The sequence below is a fragment of the Trichosurus vulpecula genome, chromosome 1 (assembly GCF_011100635.1).
Source record: "Trichosurus vulpecula isolate mTriVul1 chromosome 1, mTriVul1.pri, whole genome shotgun sequence".
NCBI classification, from domain to species: Eukaryota; Metazoa; Chordata; class Mammalia; order Diprotodontia; family Phalangeridae; genus Trichosurus; species Trichosurus vulpecula.
Window position 1 is genome coordinate 292232556 of NC_050573.1, and position 23566 is coordinate 292256121.

At 33.2% G+C, this 23566-nt stretch overlaps 1 protein-coding gene across 1 annotated transcript in view; it reads left to right on the forward strand.

Annotated features, from left to right (window-relative positions):
• CRISPLD1 (cysteine rich secretory protein LCCL domain containing 1) overlaps positions 1–20420 on the forward strand; it is a 47418-nt gene extending 26998 nt beyond the window's left edge. Inside the window, 10 exon segments of the mRNA XM_036768988.1 lie at positions 1286–1429; positions 2651–2711; positions 2813–2879; positions 3253–3383; positions 7091–7134; positions 7227–7299; positions 14006–14081; positions 19471–19601; positions 20184–20200; positions 20203–20420. Of these exon segments, the coding sequence (XP_036624883.1) occupies positions 1286–1429; positions 2651–2711; positions 2813–2879; positions 3253–3383; positions 7091–7134; positions 7227–7299; positions 14006–14081; positions 19471–19601; positions 20184–20200; positions 20203–20321 (863 nt within the window). The 3' untranslated portion in view covers positions 20322–20420.
• The last annotated feature ends 3146 nt before the right edge of the window (positions 20421–23566 follow it).

The following is a 23566-nucleotide window of genomic DNA, read 5'->3' on the forward strand; positions in this document are numbered from 1 at the left end:
TGATTTATGAAAATATTCTTTACTATCATAAAAACACAGATGTAGGATTTAAACAACTTAAAAAAATCAAATTGTAATTTAAAAATATAATTCATAGTATAATCATTTTTACAAGTAATATAACCTGATATTTTTGTGCACATAACTTGCCTCCTACAATTTTACTAATAACCAAACAGTAAGAATAGTGAAGGGTGATTAGTAGTAGATGAAGCCCGTTTTTGGATTACTCTTTTGGAGTGTTTAAGGTATTTATGGTTAGACTTTCTTTAGCTAGAGGAGCAGGATAGGTCTCAATGAGTTTTCCTCATCTCTTGCCTGTTATAATAATAATAATAATAATAATAATAATAATAATAATAATCAAGAGAATTTACACTGAACTTTAGTTTGCAAAGTCCTTTATAAATATGTCATTTTATCACCACAACAGCCTTGGGAGGTAGGCATGATTATCATTATTCAGTTTATAGATGAAGAAACAGAGGCAGACAGAGGTTAAATGACTTGCCTAGGGTCACCCAGCTAGTAAGTGACTGAGGTAGGACTTCCTGATTCCACTTCAATGCTCTAGCCACCACTGCCACCTAGTTAGTTGCCTTTTATGAACCAAGGCATCTTCTTTCCTACTGCCCTTCCCTTGCTCTCTTTATGTCTAAGCGATATCAAACTCAAATAGAAATGGGGTCATTACTCCATACATAAGGATCCAGGCGGTCCTCATTTTGATTTACTTTTAAAATGTAATATTGTCTATGAATGATTTTATTTTTATTTGTTTTGTGAAATACATCACAATTACATTTTATTCTGTTTTGGGGTCTGCATAGGAGGACTGTGAGCTACATATAGAGCACAAGCTCCTTGTTTGACATCTACATCCTAAATATTTCCCATAACTGGCTTGTAACTTTGAAAACTAACACTGAGTAGGGTTATTGTGGGGATAAAATGAGAAGATTTATGTAAAGTTTAACATACTATTTGAATGTCCATGCTCTACAGATAAAGTTTATTGAAATTGAGTGGCTTGTCCCTGCTTGTATAGTTTGTAAGCAGGATTTGAACTCAGGTTTCTCTAAGTTGATTACAGTTTTAATTCTTTTTCTGCTTTACCATACTGTTTCTCAATAACTACAATTGAGCAATAGATTTTTTTCAGCTAGTTTTCCCCCAGATTTATCTTAGCATTTATAAAAATATCCTTACAAAGCAAGTTTCTGGAATTGATATAAATATAAAGTGAGCTTTTCCCCCTCTCTCTTTAATTTATTCTTTATAACAGAAGGCTCAGAAAGGCATTTCTCTCCTCATGAACCAGAAGAAACAAATGAAATTGAACGACAGCAGTCACAAGTGTATGATCCCCAGATTCAAACAAGAGCTGATGACAGTAACAGAAATGAAGTTATAAGTACACAGCAAATGTGTAAGACCTTTTCTTTTGTATTAAAGGGAATGATTACATTGGAATTTTAAAAGACTTTGATACTTTCCATCAATATGGAAATGTCTTCCACTGGTAAAAATCAAAATACATTCCTAATTTTTCATTTTGTGCAGTTATTACCTACTTCCTGATATGTCTGTTTACCACAATAATAGCACCAACATATGAAAAACACTTTAAAATTTACAGTCTTTTTCATAGGATCTACCCAACACATCGGATTCATGCTTTGTTTGTGATTGACTCACCTCTGGCTTTGGTCCTACATGGACTTAATGATGGGCTTTACAATAAATTTGATTTGGTGATATCCTGTATCCAACTTAGATACACCACCTGTCTTTCCACTATCCTTTGCATTTTTGATTCTTCTGGGATTATGGGGGTGGATCGTTCAAATCTACATTGCAACAACAATAAAACATTGGAGTCATACAACTGAAACTTTAAGAATACTATATTGAGTGCTATTGACATCCACATCTTACTTTTAGTTTTCATTTTTCAAATGGGCATAGCTCAGACCATAGATCCTGAACTCTGTTTACTCTTTCTAAGAATTATATATATATATATATATATATATATATATATATATATATATATATATATATATATATATATATAAACACACATATATGTATGTATAGTGAATTTTTTAAAATTTAGGTTTTATAGTAAATAAAAGAAATGAAATACATAAGAATATATTTGACTGCAAAAGAAACTGAGGCAATCTTGGAGCCTATGGTAAGGAGAGTAGATAGATAATTCAAGTGTTGTTATAGTACCTACATAATACACAAGATCTAGAGAAGAACTTTTAGTACATTGAATGGATCTTCTCTGAAGAATTGACGAAAGGACCTGAACAGACTAAGAAGCTTTAGATGGATTATTTATGAGCTGCACTGTTGGAGGGTGTTTACCTATAATTGAGATAATGGATATATTGTAATTCCGAAATACATTTAATTAAACATTTTATTCTATTGTTACTATTTGATAATGGACTTTTAATCCTCATGTTTTATACAGGATTGATTTTTTTTGGTTATAGGGTAGATATTTTCATGAAAGATTCAGCTATCTGCTTGCAGACATTTAAATGTTTTTAAATCCAAATGATATTTTGTCTTAAGTAAAAAAACCTGACCTATTATTTAAAATACTTTTGTGATGGTTCATTCTTATCTTTAGCTCAAATTGTTGCTTGTGAGGTGAGATTAAGAGACCAGTGCAAAGGAACAACATGCAATAGGTTTGTACCCTTTATGTTTTATTCTTAAGATTTTATGTAAAGCAATACAAAATAATTTTAAAATACAGGCAATTTAACTTCTTTTCAACTGTTCTGTTTAGATATGAATGCCCTGCTGGCTGCTTGGATAGCAAAGCCAAAGTTATCGGAAGTGTACATTATGAAATGGTAAATATGATCAATAGAATTACTTAACAATTCAATATTGAAAACAATTGAAATGATAGGAGAAGGAAGTAAGATATAAGAAGGCAGAGAGTTTTGTTTGTTTGTTTGTATCCCCAGTGCTTAGCATGGACACTTAATAAGTACCTATTGATTAGAATTAAAGAGAAGAGGAATTTCTATAAATGTTGATAGACACTAATATTTTTAAAATGGAGGTTACATATATCTAATCATTTTGCTGTGTGAATTTATTCTTCTTTCTCAATTCATGTAAATAGTTTCATGTTCCTTTCAACCTTAAAGTGTAGTAGTGGTTCATCAAGAAAATAATTTACCCTATGCTTTTCCCTTTCCCTTCCCCCTCCTCCCCCAGCAATCAAGCATCTGTAGAGCTGCAATACATTATGGAATAATAGACAATGATGGTGGTTGGGTAGATATCACTAGACAAGGAAGAAAACATTACTTCATCAAATCCTATAGAAATGGTGTCCAGTCAATCGGGTAAGTGAAAAAACAATTTATTTAGAACCAAATTATTAAATGTTATAAAATAGAATTTATTTTTTGAGGGAAAATTTCTTCTCTATGTTAAGCATTTTATTTATTTTCAAATTGAAGTATGCAGAAATGCTATTCTAAAACTAATGTCTCTTTATTTAGGTGTGTGTGTGTGTGTGTGTGTGTGTGTGTGTATACACATCTGTATCTATATACTAGCTACTTAGAAGGTAGAAACCTAGCTACAGAAGTATACAGAAAATACTAAAAATAAGAATATACTTTTGTTTTTTGAATATTAAAGAACCTATTCTTTTTTAAAGGGATTAAGAGAAGATAAATTAGGTTTTTCATTTTGAGGGATAGCTGCTTTAATTTCTCTCTTCATAGTTATGGGAGATATGATCTATATAACACTAAATTGTAATATATTTATTTTTAAATTGCGCTTATAGGAGAATCTGATACTTTTATCTTTAACAGAAATATCTTTAACAGAAATAGTTATCTTGCAAAACAAGAATCTACATGATTATGACCAAATCTACTATTATGACCAAACTTTTGAACTCATGTTCAGAAATTCGTTTTGAGAACAAGATTCTTCTCAGTCATAAGAAAATGTCCATACTTAATTTCAATAGCAAAGTATGATATTTTTACAAATTTTATTTGAAAGAAGACTTCTCATGTTTTCAACTTAAAATCATACTTCAGGCTTCAGATGCAGACTTTTTTTCAAATTTTTGAAAATTAACACATATTTTGCTTTTCATGAGGACAATAATTGAGAATTCAGAAACATTTTAAGGGATTTGCTTTCTGCATGAAGAAAGTCAATTTTCAAAAGATTCTCATGCCTATAAACTGTCATAGGTTCAGGTATATTCTTGAATTTTCTAAATATCATCATTTCAAGGTAATATCTAAGATATTCTGTTTGCTGCGTATATAGTGTGTTGGTATTCAAGATATTGAAGAACTGGAAGTGGTGGATGATTTTTATCATAATTTGATATCTTTTATCAGAACATCATTTGCCCATAATGTAGAATAAAGAGTAGCTTGGGGTAAATTGCCATAAAAAAGCATGTTCCCTGGAAAATACCTTCTTTAGGAAGAAACGTGTTTTTTGTTTTAGTTCTGTCTTTTTTAGGAAAGAGGTTTTCATTTGGATCACAAGATCATAGATTTAGAGCTATAAGAGATATTAAAATACATTGGATTCTTCATTTTAGAGAGAAGGAAACTGAGGCAGAGAGAGGTCAGGTGACAAGGCCATGTAGCTTGGAAGGGCTGGAGGCAGGATTGAAACCCAAGTCTTCCATGATTCCAAGTTTGGGACTCCATTCACTGTACTGCTTTCAACATTTTACTAATGATGTGTTGTGTTAAAGTGCAAATACCTAGAAATTTCATTTGAAGCCATTTAAAAAAATTAAAACTTAACCATAAGTTATTTGGATACCATTTGAGTTCATAACTATTACATAAAATATCATTAGAGAAGTCTTTTAGTATTTCCTTGCATCTGTTTTCAGCCCTAGTTATAATTCTATATGCAACAAGAATAACAAACATTTTCTTCAATATATTAATGAGACATAAAAGATTAATAGATGTGGTAGATGTGAAATGATAGATGGTAATAGACTTGAAAATTTTAAAATTGCAGTGATAAAACTATGTTATCATACAGAATTTATCATAATTTTAAGTGTTCATATTTAGTATAGTGCAACATATTCATTTTTACTGCTTTAACTTTAGATTCTGACTCTTAGTATAGCAAGTAGCACATTATAAAATATTGAATATATTCATATGTATGTAGTGTAGAAGAGAGAATAAAGAATTGCTTCTGAAATAAATTCATGAAGAGGTTTTTTTTTTCTTTTCTACAGGGTATGTTGTAGGCATTTTTATGGTCACATAATATTTTCTTTGTGAAATACAATACGATTCTATTTTTACTCCATTCACATAGGATTAAAATACTCATCCACAAAGGTTGCTTAGATGTAGTGCTTAATAATTAGAGTATGTCTTGTACAAATTATCTTTTGGAGATATAGGCAGATTCAGCGATTTGCTATATTGTATGCTTGTAATCATCATCATCGTTATTGATATTTTTAAAAAATGTATCAACCTCATTTGCAGAATAAAATTTTGTTTTTCTTTTATATTAATACTTACAATAGAGTATTTTCACTCTTAAGACCAACCCCCCACCATATCAGTAATTGATATTTAATTTATGTAACATTGAGGTCTTTTTTGGTGGAGGCTGGGGGGAGGGGGTAACATTATATAATGTTGAACACTTTGCAGTATTGAAGTAGATAGGAATGAGGGTTTGGGGAGTTAGTTTTTTTTCATAATTAACCTAATGCATTTTTGTTATATGGCATTTTATTGTTTCTTTTCAGCTGTAACTTTGTGCAATAGCTATTTCTCTGAAAATTGGGTTAATCAAAACTTATTTTTGGCATACTGGGGAAGTTTGATACTTAATGAAATATTTAATGGAACCTTTTGTAAGGCAAAGAATGCTATCATTTATTATATTCATATTTCAGTGTGAAAATATTGGATCTACTTAAAACATTTAAGACCTGCATGAAGTTCATGAGAAATCTGATATTTGAGATGGATTTAATATAGATTTCTTCCCATTATACATTTTACTTAATGCACACAACTTAAGATCTGGAATGCAGTAAGGCATAAATTGGTGAAAAATTCTAATAAAATGTAATATAAAATTGATCTCTATCATTTTCACATTACATTCATGCAACAGCCTGTTTATACAAAATTTAGATTTATGGTGACCTACCTGTCCAAAATATACCAAGAGGTTTCTGAATAACTTCACTGTCACAAGGCCTTATCTAACTTTTCAGAACATACTAATATAGTCTAAGAAATTATACGAGTTAAGTTATAGTATTAGAGACAATATTGATAATAGTCCCATTATTTTGGATATTATTTGCATTATCTCATTCTTCTTGTGGTTTTTATTAGATAGTGTACTGTGAGGAAAATGGAAAGAGGGCAAGAACCACTGTTCTCAGCTATCCTGGTATCCAAACTCCTTTCTTCCTCCCACTTGCTTTCATTTCCAACCCTATACCCAAGGTGACCTACTACTTTCTGGGATGCCAAGGATGGCAAAGGCAAGGGGAAATTGTGTTGGGGATGGTAGTGTTAAATGCTCAGCCAGTACTTAAACAGAGGGCTTTCAATTCCAAAGCTGAGGCTATTTCAATTAAATAAAGTTGTTATCTCATCCTTGTGATAAGACTGTAAAAAGATTTTCATTACAGTATGATGGACATTTGTAATAAGCTTTGGTTTTCCTTTGTAGTGAAAGTTCACAAATATCAATTATTTTTATTCTATTAAACATATATTTCAAAAATAATATTAAAAGAACTTTACTTTTGATATATCATGAACTTAGTATAAGATAATCCTAAACTTTGCATTTTACATGTAATTTATTGTTTTGAATTATTCTTTATGCTGTGTTAAATATTCCCATGGAGAATTCCCAGATATGTCCAGATGAGTTTTGTACATGATATAATTCACTTACATTTTAGTAAGAAACCTTGTCAAAGGCTATGTCAGTAAATATTATCAGTATTAATGGCAGTCTTGACACACAAACTATTGACTCTCTCTTTTTTTATCTTTAGCAAATATCAATCTGCCAATTCCTTCACAGTCTCTAAAGTGACAGGTTAGCACTTATGTTTTTAACCTAATTTTTAATACTATTGATTTTTATTATTTTTCCTGTGCATTTATTGATTTATATTTACATTTCTTTAGTTCAAGCCATCACTTGTGAAACAACTGTGGAACAGTTATGCCCATTTCACAAGCCTGCTTCCCACTGCCCAAGGTAATGTCCTTGAAAACTTGATGACAATTTGAGATTGGATCTGTGATTCTAGTAATATACGTAACTACCCCATGAGGGAACTTCTTCTCTCACTGCAGATTGGCACCTTCTCTGTAACTTGTAGACTAAAAAAATTGCTCTGAGCATTTCTAGAATTCAAGAATTATTTTTCCTTTTATTATAAGTATGTTATGGTATAAATATTATTAGAGTTTATTGTTAACTAGAGGCACTAACCAAATGGGTCAATGGATAGAGCACTGGGTCTGGCGTCAGGAAGACCTGAGTTCGCGTCTTGCCTCAGACACTTAAATCAATGGCCCTGGGCAGGTCACTTAGTCTCTGCCCCAGTTCCTTCATCTGTAAAATGGAGATCATAGTAGTGCCTATCACCCAGGGTTGTTATGAGGATCAGATAACACTTAGCATAGTCCCTGGCACATAATAAGCACTAAATAATTTTTTAGTATTATACGTGAATTTTGTGGGTATTGTTCTAACATTGTTAGTGTCATTTTTTTTATTGTAATCATGTGCCCACTTCAAAAGCTCTCTATTGTATAAAGCACAGGAAAATCTAGTTCTTCTTACAATTCAAGAGTTGTTACATATCTTCGTTGTGATTATTGTGATTGTTCATCACTCTGATGTCTCCTAGACCATATGGGGTATACCATGGAATTCCCAAGCCATATGAACCTGTAGCCATAGTATCTTCTATAGATAGTACTTGGGTACATACATGTTGAACCTCTTTGTAATATTAGAGTACTTCCCTAAACCTACTGGAAAATTAAGATAATTCTATTCCTCTCATGCAAGACCTAGCATTTGTAGCACCATGCCATATGATGCCATTTATTGAATGACCTCTCCACAAAGATACTATCTTCTCTTTGGGTTTTTGTGACACTTCTCTTTTGGTTCTCTTCTTCCCTGTGTACTTGGTTTCTTCTGCTGGATCATCATCTCTATCACAACCTTGAACTGTGTCTCTCTCTACACTATGTTTGTGAGCTTGTTATCCTCTATAGGTGTAATTATTATCTATGTATAGGTGACTCCCACATCTATATATTCCACCCAAATCTCTACGGAGTTCCAGTCTTGTATCACCAATTGACTTTTGGTTATCTCAAATTGGATGACTTGTCTCAAACTCAGTATGGTCCAAATGGAACTCATTATTGTTTTCCATCAAAGCAATCACTCTTCTACTCCTTATTTCTGCCAAGGGCACCATTATCCATCTAATCATCTAGGATCACAATATTGAGTAATCCTTACTTCCTCACACTCTCTCATTCTACAAATCCATTTAATAAATTATAAAGTTACTTGATGGCACAAAGTACTTCGTTTTTCTCTGTAGCAAAGTGCCTTGCATACACATAGTAGGAGATCAATGAATGCTTTTGGATTGATGGGTTTTCTGTGGCATTTATCATTGTTGAGCCAGTTGTGATGGCATTTAGGGTTTTCATGGCAAAGATGTAGGAGTGGTTTGCCATTTCCTTCTCATATTACAGATGACAAAACTGAGGCAAACAGAGTCAAGTGACTTGCCCAGAGTCACATAGCTAATGAATGTCTGAAGCCAGATTTGATCTCATGAAGATGAGTCTTCCTGACTCCAGACCCAGAACTCTATCTACTACACCACCTAGCTGCCATGTTACAAAAATAGATATGACTACATATATGGTTTGTTTATGAAAGTTATTTAATTGCTATGTAAGATCAACTGTTTCACTATCCTATCTTTAACTTAATTGTTCTTCTATGTTTTGCAATTCCAAAATATGATAAAATTTGATTCTTACTATAAAACATCCAGAAGGTATAAATGGCCACTATTCTCTTCTAAAGCTTAGGCGGGGGAAAGGAAAAGGTCATCAACTAGCATTTGTGAAATACCTGCTATGTGACAAGCATTATATAGAGGACAAAAAAGAAATAATCAGTGCCCTCAAGGAGCTTACGTTCTAAAGAATTAAAAATAGTATATGTGCAAAGGATCTGTGTTGAGACTTTTTTTTAATAATGTTTAATTGCATTCAGCAAACATTTATTAAACACATACTATGTGCAAAGAACTTAGCATAGCAACATACTTAAAATGTATTTAGTAAATATTCCTTGAATTGAATTAGCTTGTACAGTAAATATCAAAGCCGCCAAACTACACATGGTACTTAGATTTTTAGGTTAGAGATATTCTGATGAAGATGCAAACATTAATATATAGGATAAGAGTGTTTTGTTTAAAAGTACAAAGGTAAAGGAAGTTAAGTATACAATTTTGTGATTGTCTTTTATTTAATTAATTAAACATAATTATGGATTAGTAAGTATTCTGAATTAGACAGGATAAATTATAATTATTTACCTACATCTATACATCTTTATATACCAAAAGAAAAGAGCTCTTTGGGCCATTTCATAAAGATTAAATAGCTAAGTGATTAGTTTTAGTTATTGATTGAAATTTTTTAAAATTTCCATATGTCACATTGTAAAAGAAAACACAGAACAAAATAACAATAAGAAAAAACACAAGAAAAATAAAGAAAATGAAAAATAGTTTGCTTTGATCTTCATTCAGGCTCCATCAGTTCTTTTGTTGAAAGTGGATAGCATTTTTCATCATGAGTTCTTTGGAATTGTCTTGTGATTGAAATATTTAAAGTATAATCACAGTTAGTTTTACATATCATGAATTTTTGAATCAAATTTACTTTATTAATTTAATGTCTTTAAAAGACATTTTATCATGAATAAAAGCATCCTTTGAGTTGCAGTACTCTGAGACTAAGTTGAAGGATAGGACACATGCTAATCTAAACTAGTAAAAGGGAATTTTCTCATTAGGAGTTGTATATACCAATGAAATCACAATTCCTATACCCAACAAAATACAATATAAGTTTCATAAACCAGAGAAGAAATGTAATCTTGTTACATTGTAATCACACCATGTATGTTACTAAAGTAATGGTAGATTCAGGTAAAAAAAGAGGAAGTACATTTTAGTAGGTAATCATTCCTTTTTTTTGCATTCAGAATTTTTATAAGTAACCTTAGAAAACCATCATCCTTTAGATTCTTTGGAGGGAAAATAACATCAAAAGGAAAGAAGACTCGTGCTCTCTGGTACTTCTAACTCCATATTTGGGTGGGTGGAGCACTTTTTTGTGGGTAGCAGAGAGGGCATCAATATTGAAGACTGTCTTGACTTTCGCGTGGTTATAAATATTGCTCAACCACTGGAGTACTATATAGCTACAATCAGTTTTATCTTGGACTATTTTGAGTACTGTGAAGCAGTGGGGTTTTGAAATCATTCCAACAGAGCTGCAAGTCTTAAATGATGGTGGCTTCACTGTTCTTTGATTTTTTAACCCCTCGTCATTCCTTTCCCTAAAGGCTTTCCTTACCTGTAATTTATTCTAAAGAAATAACAAAATAAACAAGTTAAGGGGTAATTTCTTTAAATGACAAATTTATGCCACTCTGGGACACACACTGAAACGATTTCTTCAGATTGCCACTCAGTCACTGTAATCTTGATGACAGAAAAACTTGTTTTGTCCTATTGAAATTTGAATCTAAATTTTTTGACTTTTTAAAACTTTTCCATAAGAAAACCTAACTTTAAGGAGAATCAAATCAAGTTTTATATATTTTATAAAGTTCTAAGTATTATTTATTTTATTTGTATAGATCCATGTCTTCTCTTTACAAGTAAAGGGTGATAACAATTAAAAATGGAGCCCCACCAGAATACTGTAGACCTCAATTATAAAACAGTTCATTAGGAAGTGTTTTTAAATATAACATGAGTGATATCATCTTTCCCAAAATATAACTAGACAAAGGAAGAGTCTAATATAATCTGATTAACTTTAAGGGCAAGTAATAGTCCTGTTTCCTCATACCAATGTAAGAAATATGTAAAGTTCAACAGTGTCAATAAGTTAAACTAGTTGAAATATAACTAATGAAAAATCTAATTTACCTTTTGAGTGAATTATCACTTTGGGCTGGGAGGTTCCTTTTTAAATCAAAGGAGGCATCATAGTCCACTTAAAAAATGAGCACACCAATATTTTGTAAGGGTTATGACTATACTAAGAATTATGTGGTCTGTTTTCTGTCAGGAAGTTTCCTTATTACAGGTATATTACAAAGGGGTAGCTTGTTCAAATAAAAACTTTCCCCTTTTTGCCTTTGGAAAACTTTTACTTTTAAAAAAACACTTAAATGTTATTTACAAAGATTCATTTGTAATTTATTGTTGTTAGTGATTTTTTATCATGTGTTCCCATGAAGATTTTGCAAACAAGCCAGTGTGAGTTTTGCAGAAGTAATTCAGTTCATTAAGCATTTCTTATGCACCTCCTTTGTTGCAAGGCAAAGTAATCCTTGCCCTCTAGAAGTTTATATAAGCTACAGATTACATGACAGCTTCAATCTGAGGAGCCACTGCTTTCATGCAATGTGCTGTACATTGAACCATTTGCCAAGGAACCAGCATTCACACAACCAAAGCAGAGTTATCTGAACACCAAACATAAAGACAGTAGAATAAACCCTGCTTTCAGATTCTGAATAGTGTCATTGCCAAATGAATCAGCTATAACCTGAGAATATAAGAGTTAGGAAGGACCTCAGCTCTCATCTAGTGCTATCTATGTGTCAAATGAGATAATATTTGTAAAACAAACAAGAGAAGCACCTACCACAGTACCTAGCATATAGTAGGCTTTATAAATGCTTATTCCCTTCCCTTTCCTTCCCCCAACTTCTCTCAGTCCCGGTTCACTCTGAAACTCATAGATTGGACCACAATCCATGGCCCACAATCTATTGGCCCAAGCTCCACTGAACAGCCGCATTTTGGGACCTCCAGCCTTAGAATGAATGTCAATGGTAACTGTTTCTCTTTGGAATAGCAACCCTGAGTGTCTTTCCCTCCCAGCTTAATTTTTTTTCCTCTTTTTTCCTAATTAAAGGGGCCATCCCTTGACTCACTTCTTAAAGGGGCCTATTCTCTGAATGGGCATCACCTCACTATAAGTGAGTACATGAAAAGGCCTAAGCCTTTTCTGGTCACTGGATCCAAATGGCTCAGGAGGAGAAAGTGAGGCTGGTGACCTTGCACAGCACTCCCTCACTCAAATCAAAGTCAACTGCAAGTCATGTCATCATTTCCCTGATGTCATGCTCCTTTTCAAAAACTAAGGACAAACACAACAACCTTAACTCATGCCACTCCCATTCTTGAAATGTATTCCTCAGCTAAACTGTATTGGTCCTTTCCTACTTTCACATCTTGCCTTCATCCCTACTTTCAGATCTTTCTTTCTTTGGTCTTTATGTCTCTTTACTTAGCCCAAGCCTAAAATGAATTCCCCCAGCCTCTAGGACCCAATTCCACTGCTACCTCCTTCCAAAACCTTGACACACCTTTCACCTCTCGGGTGAAAGTGATTTCATCTTCAAATTCTGTGGAGCAAGTTCTTCTCATATCACTCTCCTTTGTACCATGATTATTTGTTTACTTTTTCTTCCCTACCACCATTATGTTGTAAATTATCTAAGAACCAAGGCCTTTTGTCAGAGTTATTTCTGTTTCCCCAGTGACTTGTCCTTAGTAATTGTTTGAATGAACAGATAATGAACTAGGAAAGAGAGGTCATTCAGTGCCTCATTTCCTCAAAATGACTCCTCTAATGGGACACTTATTATGGAAGATATAGCAGAATATTTCCCTACAGGTTTCCAAAAACTCACTTCCCAACCCAAAGTCCCCAAACTAACTCATATTATGACATTTTGCTTTTAAAATTGCTTTGAAGTTTTATGTGTACATATGCACATGCACACAAGTATATATACATGTATTGAAGAGAAGTGCTATTTCAATCTGAAAAATGAAGCAGCCATTCCGACTGTAGAAGAATATTTGAAAGCATTATCTCAAATATTTAAATTACTTGTGATAGTTTTCTGACAAGATATTACTCAGCTTTTTTTTTTTAGCAAAGACTTTGGCATTTTAAGAATTTCCTCTATTGTTTTGATATTATATCTGTGCCTCTCTATGAGAAGTGTGTTTGTTGATTTTTTTGTCTATTGCATGTATTTCTCTTTTGAAAAATTCAAATTGGGGCATGCCTAAGGAACTTACTTTGTCCTTAACAGCTCCTTGACCTGAGAAAATACAGGCCATCTATAACTTGGTGTAGTTAATTGAGCACTGACAGTGTTTGTGTAAGCAGTAACCTGCAAACTCTTTTTAAACTGAGGCATAAAATGTCCCTAAGTCATGACTGAGGCAGACAAAAAGTTTCTGAAATACTTCCTAGCTTACATTCTTTGTGAATTTTAGAAAACCTATTAAGTTCCAAAGACATATGGGGAAGCTACTTCCTGAATAACATGCAGGAAATTTGTTTTTATGTTTGTTTGTTTTCTTGGCCCACAAAAGTAGAGGTAGGCTAAAAAAAAACAAGAAAAAACATTTATACCAAACTCTAGGGAAAGGTAAAAATAAGCTGGACGAATTGTCTCTTTTGTCAGATTTACACACTTGTCATGTTTTATATAAAGGAATAGGAAGGAAAAAGAAAAATATGTCAGGGTTACTCTTTTGTTATTTTATATCTATAAACGTATATTCTTTATAAAATATATTTTTCAGGGTATACTGTCCTCGCAATTGCATGCAAGCAAACCCACACTATGCTCGTGTAATTGGAACTCGAATTTATTCAGATGTAAGTAACCTAATTTATCTAACTCTAAAGGACTTATACGTATGAACTGTATACCACTACCTTTTTATATTTTCACGTGGCAAAGTCAGGTAAAAATTATAGGTTGATATACACCTATTTTAAACAAGTGTATATTAAAGTTACAAAATAAATATTTATTCATAATTCTTTTCTGATTGTAGACATTATCCTCCTTTTACTAATCAATTCCTAAGGATTGAATTAATCTATGTTTGGCTAAGACTAAGAATGTGGAGTCAAACTTTCAAAAAAATCACTGTTTTTTTTTTTGTTTTTCTGTTACCCAGTTATTCCCTGGCTCATGAAGAAACTTTCTTGTGACATTATTAGGAAAGAAAAAAAAAGCAGGTCATTTCTTGGTGTTACATGCAAGGGAAAAGTGAAATTTATCATGTATTAACAATACTTTTATTGCTAACGTGACATTTGAGGAGCCTAGATTCCAATGGAGACTGCAAGATCAATACCTAAAAAGAACAGATAGATGAGGTATGTAGAAATGAATGGTGTCACTAGAGTTAAGGAGGCTTAGCTGTGGAGCTGTCATGGCAGAAAAAACAAATATTTAGGCCAACTTTTGAAGTATGGTTTAGCTAAAAGATATAGTGAAGGCATTCTAGGTAAGTCTCAAAGTCAAGGGTAAGCAAGTTACATACAGGGTTTACAACGAGGTGATTTGCTTGTCTAGCATGAAAAGTGTAAGTTTGGCCAACTCCCATATGCATAATCTGAAGACAATTAATTCCAAAGAAGAGAGAACTGCTACCTTGAAACTTGTAGATGGAGGGTCTTTATGACATATTGTAGACTTTTTTTTTTTGCAGGGGGGAAGGCAGGGCAATTGGGGTTAAGTGACTTGTCCAAGGTCACACAACTAGTAAATATGTCAAGTGTCTGAGGCCCGATTTGAACTCAGGTAGTCCTGACTCCAGGGAGGTGCTCTAGTCACTGCGCCATCTAGCTGCCCCTCATATTGTAGACTTTTAAGCAATTAGAAGTCACCTAAGCAGTAATTGAGGAGGAGGATTTTTGCTGCCAGTGGATGTCACAAAAACCTCATCTATCTTGTAACCTTTTAGCTCAAAGTTAGACAATCAATTCTTTTCATTATACAGATGCAGAAACTGAATGCCCAAAGAAGAGAAATAACCTGACCCAGGTTACATAGCCACTTAGGGTTAGAGCTGGGGATAGAATCTTTATCTTCTGATAATCAGACTAGTACTGTTTTACTTGTCCAATAGAAGCAGTCATTTTGGACACCTCTCATTCTCTATACAATCAATTCCTAAGTTCTATTGGTGCTATCTTCTCATCTTTCTCCCCTTCTTTACATTTCCACTGCTACTGTCTTTATTACCTGGACTATTACTCCTTTTCCTTCTGTATGATTTATTCTACTCTCCACCCCAGCCCCTACCAGAGCAAAGCTCCTCTTGTGTTATTCTTCTTCTAAAACCAGTTTCAATGGTCCATTTTCCTACCTAGTAACCTTCTAAGATGTCAAAAGCTCTTAATTATCTAGCATCAGCCTAATTTTCTAAATGTGTCTTCTGTTACTATCATTATACCCCAGCATTTTGCCTTGTCCATACAAATTCCATAAATAACAGGTTTTCCCCAAAAGTCTTAGTACAGTTTTATACTTTAGTAGGTCAAAATTGCACTAAGACTTTTGGTATATCCTGAATTTATTGAATGAAAAATTTATCATCCTCAGAGAATGAAGAACTCTGTAAAGTAAATATCCCAGGTAATTGCACTCTGTGTGTGTGTGTGTGTGTGTGTGTGTGTGTGTGTGTGTGTGTATTATGAGAGGATGGAAAAAAAATACCAAATTGGGAACTGAGAGCTGGGTTTTATTCCAGTTCTGCCTAATAGCTAATAATGTAATCTTGGGTGAATAGCTTACCTTTTCTATTTCCTGGTCAATTAAAAAGGTTCATACGTTTCTTATTCTTCTCTCCACGCTCAGCTGTGTTTTATTTTCCCTTGTATCCTTTATCTTTATTATATGGTGCCATATTTTTATTCACTGTATTTGGGTATAAACAGGAGGTGGGTGACTCAGTCATTCCTTATGAATAAAGTACATTTCTGATTACCTAGGCTGTTTGGAAATCTTTTGGGGGTGTACTTATTTATGTTTGTAGCTCTTTTCTGGATTGTTGATTAGTAAAAGATGACTTCTAGCTGAGAATTCCACATTTCCCTACAAGTTTAGTAATTTTAGTTTAGCATCTCTCGTAAAATTAATTATGAATTATTTTTTCTAGTTACCTGAATCAAAAAACTTTTATAATTTCCATATTGAAGTATTCTCATATATTGGTTTCCTAAACAAAGTTTCCCTTTATAGAAATATCTGCTTCCTTAAGACTGCAATTTATAAAAATTCTACCATTCTCACAGTATTCCAGTAAAATCAATTACTTGCACCTAGTATAAGCTCAATTCTTTTTTGGCTGGAAAATTGAGACAGAGAAATTAAGAAACCTATAAATAAGAAAATTCAACAACACACTTTAAAATATGCCATTCACTCTCAAGGAGCAAAGTCTCAATGTAAATGAAGTATAAAAGGGCTAGGGGTAGGAGCATGAGGTAAAAGGTAAAAGCCCACAGACTCATAAGAGGCAAAATAATTTGTCCTGCCTCTGGCCCTGACCTCTGTGTCCTTGGGCAAGTCATTTAAACTCCATGGATCTCAGTTTCCTCATTTGTAAAATCAAAGGGCTCTGAAGCTCATTTCAGCTCTATATTTATGTCTGTCATTTTATGAACTGAATTGCCTTTGTTGTTCACTATATATGTAGATACAGTTCACACATTTAATTCTTGAGAAAGGATTTTGGACTCTGATTCTGGTTAGTTGCAAATTCTCTGTGTTCAATATAAGTGAGTACCATTGTTTCCACTATAAATTCCTCATTGTTTTCACACTGTGCATCTTTGTTCTGGTAAAGACTGGATATAAAGAGAAAATCCTTTTTGACCTTTGAACTTGATCAGGAATGCATACCAGCTGCCCAGGCATAAGAGAAACAACTGCTTAAGAATACTTTAAAGTGCTTAAAGTTTAATGAATGGTATATCCAGGCACTTTTTATTGCCTTTGGAAAATGTTGATAATTCTCTTCTAACAGAACAGGATAAATCGTGAAATGTGTGCAGAATTACTGTTAATCCCATCTCTTATGAATTATATTGAATGCAAATATTACTTGAGTGAGGAGCTTAAGACTATGATTAAAATGCCTTTGCAGAGTCATGATGTACATTTGTAGATAGCAACCATTTCACCATATTACCAAAGGGGAGAAATGATTAAGGAGCTTGGCATTTAGATTCCCTGATAGGTTAAATACCAAAAGATAACAGAAAGTTCAGAGCATAGCAATAAAATAAGGTTGTGTAATTATGGAAGAAATGTTTATGTTAATGTAAAATGCTCATGAGACAGACCATATGTGTAGAAAGTGAAAAAAGCAGGAATCTCAATCAAGGAAGTAAGCATTAAAGAAGATTCATGAGGACAGAGGGCAGAGGTTTTATTATCTTGTTTAGGGGTATTTGGGAAGTCTTCAAGCAAAGGATGTATAGTTTTGTCTAACCACACTCAACTATAAAAATATTTTAGTATAATATTTGGAAGAAAAGAAATGTTAAGCACAAAAATCTTTGAAGAACTCAGATTATTATTTAATCTTCACAAGAATTTTTAACCTGCTATCTGTGAACATAGTTTAAAAATATTTTGATAACTGTATTTCAGTATAATTGGTTTCCTTTGTGATCCTAGCTCATTTTATTTTACATATTTAAAAATATATTCTAAGACTAAAGAGGTCCATATGCTTCACTGTACTTCCCAAAGTTAACAATCCTCTCTCTAGGAATAGCATTGTTCTTATAAATTTGAAGGGATTTAAAATGCAAACATCTTCCATTCAGGCAGTCATGAATGGAAGACATGAATTCTACCTTGGTGTAAGGTTTTTTTTAGTAATGGATGATTAAAATATTACTAAAGATATATATGTATATATGTAAATGAACACATATACATACATATATGTATACATACATATCTGTCTGTCTATCTATCTATCTATCTATCCTGGTAATTCTACTTCACTGACTTATGAGCCCCTCAGTATCATTACTTCCTTTAATGATATATGTCATATTCCTTCTCTACCTTAGTAGATAGTCTTCATGACTTGCTGTGGCTATAAAAATTAACCACTTAATGACCAGTCTTTTGATGACAAGTCTTTTCATATTTAACCTATCTGGTCCTTGGTCAACAGAATTCCATTCTGTTTTTAGGCTTCTTCTTGATGGTTTTCCAGCACAGTAGAATCTGTTAGATATTGCATTGTGCTGGCATAGCCTTTAAGTACCCAGAGTCACCTCCATGCCGGGATGAGATATCAGAGTAGGACAGATAAAAAACAGAGGAGTCTTCTAATTTTTCCATTATCACCTAATCTTTCATTCCAAGTCCCACTGTTCTTTACATAACACTCTGCTGCTGCCCAGATTATATTGAGTTGAAAGCATTAGTAAAACAGTTTATACCCAAAGCTTCTGCAAAATATTTTTTGTGAAAGCTAATGATAAGTGTTAATTTAATCAAATGAAGTAGTGAGTGAAAAGCACCAGAAATTCTACTGTACCCAGTGCAATTACAGGACATTTTCAGTATTCCATTTCAAACCAACCACTCAGTCTCACAGCATTATTACTGTTACTTATAGGAAGTGTCATGTCCAAATGTATCACCCTCTTGCCCCCAAAGGAAAAATAAACATAGACTGAGTACATCAAAAATGACCAAACCAAGAATTCTTAGTTCTGAATATCATTGGTTTGAATTAATTAAAAATTCCAAGTCCACGCATGATGAATATTCTTGAAAGAAGAGCAAATAAACTAGCTTATTAACTGGTTTCTGTCACTAGATCTGTTTATGAGGGAGTGGTGGTGGAGGTAGTAAAAACACTTAGGCAACAGCTACCTATGCTAAATGATTAGATTATAGGACGGCCCACTTCATCATTTCAATCATTCCTCTGGCTCGTTTGACCTTAGAATTTTCTTATTTTGCCTTTTTCATATCTCTGGACATTAGCTCCCAGATTGGCTGCAGAGTAGATAGATTAGATGACCTCGAAGGTCATTTCTTGCTTCAGACCCACGAACCTATGTAATTTGTTGATTTATCATAGACTTTTGGATGCTCAATATACCTTCTCAATCACCTACTTAAATATACCTTTAAATTTACTATCAGTTTGTCAGATGTAATATAAGGAAATTTAATTGCAAAATGAGATGATTTTTTTTTCTTTTACCCTCTCAGGTGTCTAGCATTTGCAGAGCAGCTGTTCATGCTGGTGTAGTTCGTAATCAGGGTGGTTATGTTGATGTCATGCCAGTAGACAAGAGAAAAGTTTACACTGCCTCCTTTCAGAATGGCATCTTCTCGGAAAGGTAAAACCTGTAGTTATCAACCAATATAATTTACCTATTTCTCAGTTAATAGGTTCCTGCAATGGTTTAAAGGTCAACAGACTAGTGCAGCATGTGGGTTTATCATGCTTGTATAACAATTGGCCCTTAAATTACTGGAGAAGCTGCAGTACCAGAACTGCCTGTCTCCTGTAAGCTTATAATTCATAGCCTGAAAAGCTGATTACAGGTCAAAACAACTCTATTGTTAATTGATCTTACAAGAAATATTTGATGAAAGATGTTTTCTCCACTCTTTAGGATTTTGTGGATTAAAATTATTTTAAATTATTCTAGGTATGAATGGCACAGAGTTATTTGGCTTATCTAAATTTACTGCAATCTATGTAGCTAACATACCCTTTTGTGTGTGTGTGTTTAAAGTATATAGTAAACTTGATTTTTCCCAAAGCTCTAGTCATTCCCAAGTGGAAACTAGATTCTGTTTTCCTTACTAACTTGACTAAGGAGGAAATTATATGAGAATTTAGAAGCTATGATGACATTCTCATAAACATTTATTCACACACACCAGTAATTCATGTATTTCTTTGTCTTTTGCAGTTTGCAGAATCCTCCAGGAGGAAAGGCATTCAGAGTATTTGCTGTTGTTTGAACAGGACAAATGAAATGCAAAATGTTAAAAACAGCACTCGGAAGGGGATGGTGAAGATGAATCAGAATGCTATGCTCTACTACTAAATTGTATAAAGCTGTAACATTGTTGTATAGAAGATATCAACTCTTTGTAGCCCCTAAAAGTGTCAGTGCATGTAAATCTGGATAAATTCTGTAAAATAAAAACATGGGATATTATTGGAAAAAATATCTTGAATATGAAAGTTTCAAAAATCCTGTGTTAAATATTGCTATATTTTCTTAGCAATTATTTCTGTCATGGTTAATTACCTTTTGTCTATCTGAATGTTGTTATGTGGTGCTTTATGTATGCCACTAATATAAGAAATCTAAAAGCATAAAATGGATGAGCTCAGAGAGATCACCTTGTGCATTTAAAAATAGCTAACCTGGAAATGAATAGAAACTGTGCTGTCACAATTTCCATTTTCCAAAGTCTACTATCATTTACCCAAATAAGCTCTACTGGTTTTCAAGTTTATTCCTGTACAGTTTTTCTCATCTTTTAGGTTTAGGCATGAGTTGAGTTCACACTTCACATTGGTTTTCTATTTTTTTGGTAAACAGTCTCCTAATTTTCAAAAACAAATCGACCTAAAAAGTAGATAAAGAATTAGATGCCTCTAAATCTTTCAGATCAAAGAGCCCCAAATGGACCATGTATTTAATGGTAGGTGGAATAAAACAATAGTAATGATGTAAACATATGCATAGTGGTCATATCGTATATATAGTAGATACAAGAGTGAACAGATTGAACATTTTATGTACTCTTGAAATTAAAATCATATCTTTTTGTTTTATATCCTGGCAAATACTCCTGCAGGCCAGGATGTATAGGGGCAAAATGTCTTGTGAAGATGAATACATTTAAGTGCTTCACCATTGCTATTGATTTTCTTTATGGTGAATGGCCTCATGCATTAATTTTTTACCATATTATGGTATATGAAAAACATATAATGGTAATATTATGTTTGTTTCTATGAAAAATGTATTGTGCTTTAAGACTAAAAAGCTGTTAAACTTTATTTTTGGTATTTTTTCTGCTCATGAATTTACGATTTTTTCTTCCCATAAATATATTGACATTCTTCACATTTCAGAGTTGAGTTTTTTTTCCTGTCCTTATTTGCTACGTTGACTACCTCATATAGTTGAATGTTTGTTTCGGCTTAGTATTGATTGTGAATAAAATGAATAAGGGTACTTGCTAATAGCAGATTCATAGGTATTTTCATCTGGTTTTATATTAACATAAAAACCACACTGGAAAGGAACCAGGAGAGATGTGAAAGACTCAAAAATAGACTATATTTTTATGGCTGTAAAAAATGGAAAAAGCTAAATATTTAGAACAGTCTTAGTTATGAAAACTTTAAGAGATTGAACAAATGTGCACTCACCAAGTTAGTAAAATTGTGGCAGAGGCAGTGGCTTTGAAAGAAGAGTGGTCAGAGATGGAAAAGGAAGAGAGTTCAATGGGAGCAGGTGTCATCTGGTATATAGTAAGCACTTACTAAATGCTTACTAACTGAGTGAATACTGATTCAAATGGAGAAATGGTTGCTGGAGAACAAAGTCACTAGCAAATTGTGAGGAATACCATGCATGATAATGCTTCATCTATCCATCACTGTTTGAGGATAAGGTGTAACCAGTAAGAAGATTTTCTAGCAATTTATATTTACCCCCAATTTTTTCACTGAATTTTTTACTGCAAATATTTTTTCTGAAGAAAAAATATAGATATGTACATATATATGCATATATAAAACACATATATGTATAGGTATATATAAATTTGCTTCTCTGCCATGAAGCAAAACAAATAAAAGATTGACATTCAACAAAAAGCAGTCTTCTCTTTGATGATTCATGATCATCTTAATACTCTAAATATTTCACTGCCTTGTAATACAACGATGCCTTGAGGGGCTGTTGAGTAGGACAGGGATGCTTTTTCCCTATGTTAAAGAGTTCTAGACTCCCATACTTTTTAGTCATGTCTATTTCTTAATGTTTTTTGTCTCCTCCATTGTAGTCAGGCTTTCAACAATGACTTCTCCCTAATGTTTTCTGCATTTAGCTCGTTTCCTATCCCCTCTTTCTAGCTGATTTGCTACTTTTAATTTGCTATAGTCAGGAAAAAACACACGTAAACAAATTTCTTTCCATTCTCAGCCAAGAAAACTAATGTTGTCTTCTAATCTCCTTTCATTTTATTTTCATCTACCTGATATTATTTTAGGTGCACTCAGTTATTTGTGTGTTGTCTCCCCTATTAGAATATGTTTCTTGATGGGAGTGACATTTTGAAAGTTATTTTTGTCTTCATTTTTGCCTTTTATCCCCTCTAGTACGTAACACCATCCCTGGAACATAGTGAACCCTCTGATCTTACTATATTGACTGACTTAATCAAGAAACACAGGACAACAGAGAAGTGACAATCCAGATGTGCACTGCCCTGGTCAGACTGCAGCTGGAATGATTGTGTTCAATTCTAGAAACAGTTTAGTGAGGTTAATGTGAGTAGCATGAGTTGAACTGAAACTAGAGAAGAGCTAACTAGTAGGAGAAAAGGTCTTCAGCTTATGCCATATGAGGATCCATAAAAGATACTCAGAATACGAAGGACATATCCTGTAGAAAAGAAGCTTTTTTTAATGTTAGCTGTCTTAAAATCCTTGAAGAACCATCATGTGGGAGAGGGAATGGATTTGTTCTATTTGGGCCTACAGGGAAGAACTAGGAGCTAAAAAGAGTCAAATGTTCTAGGAAGCAAGGTTTAGTCTGATATAAAAAATTATTTCCTTGTGGTTAAAACTGCCCCAAAGTGAAATAGTCTGCCTTTGTAAGTAATGGGGTTCCCTCTGTCTGGAATTCCTTAAGCAAAAACTAGGTGACCATTTATTAGTATGTTGTAGGGGAGAATTCTTGTTTAATTATAGTTTGATCCAAATTTTCTTTGAAGTGCTATCAGACTGAGATACTGGGATTCTGTAAAACTCTCCAATTCCTTCATGTTAATATCACATCTCTCACTAGCTTTCTAAGCTCACAGCTATCTCAGGCATTCAGCCCTAACCTGATTTCATGTTTGTCAAGCACACCTTGGTTCTATATTATCATTGCTTCTTTTATTTTGTAGCATTATATTTAATGGCTCAAATCAATTTTTTCACAATTTGACCCTTGAACAATAGCTCACAAGTGAGTATCAAAACAACACATCAAATGATTGATAAAAGCAGGCACTCTATAAATATTCATGGCAATTGATTCCAAATATGGGAATAGAGTAA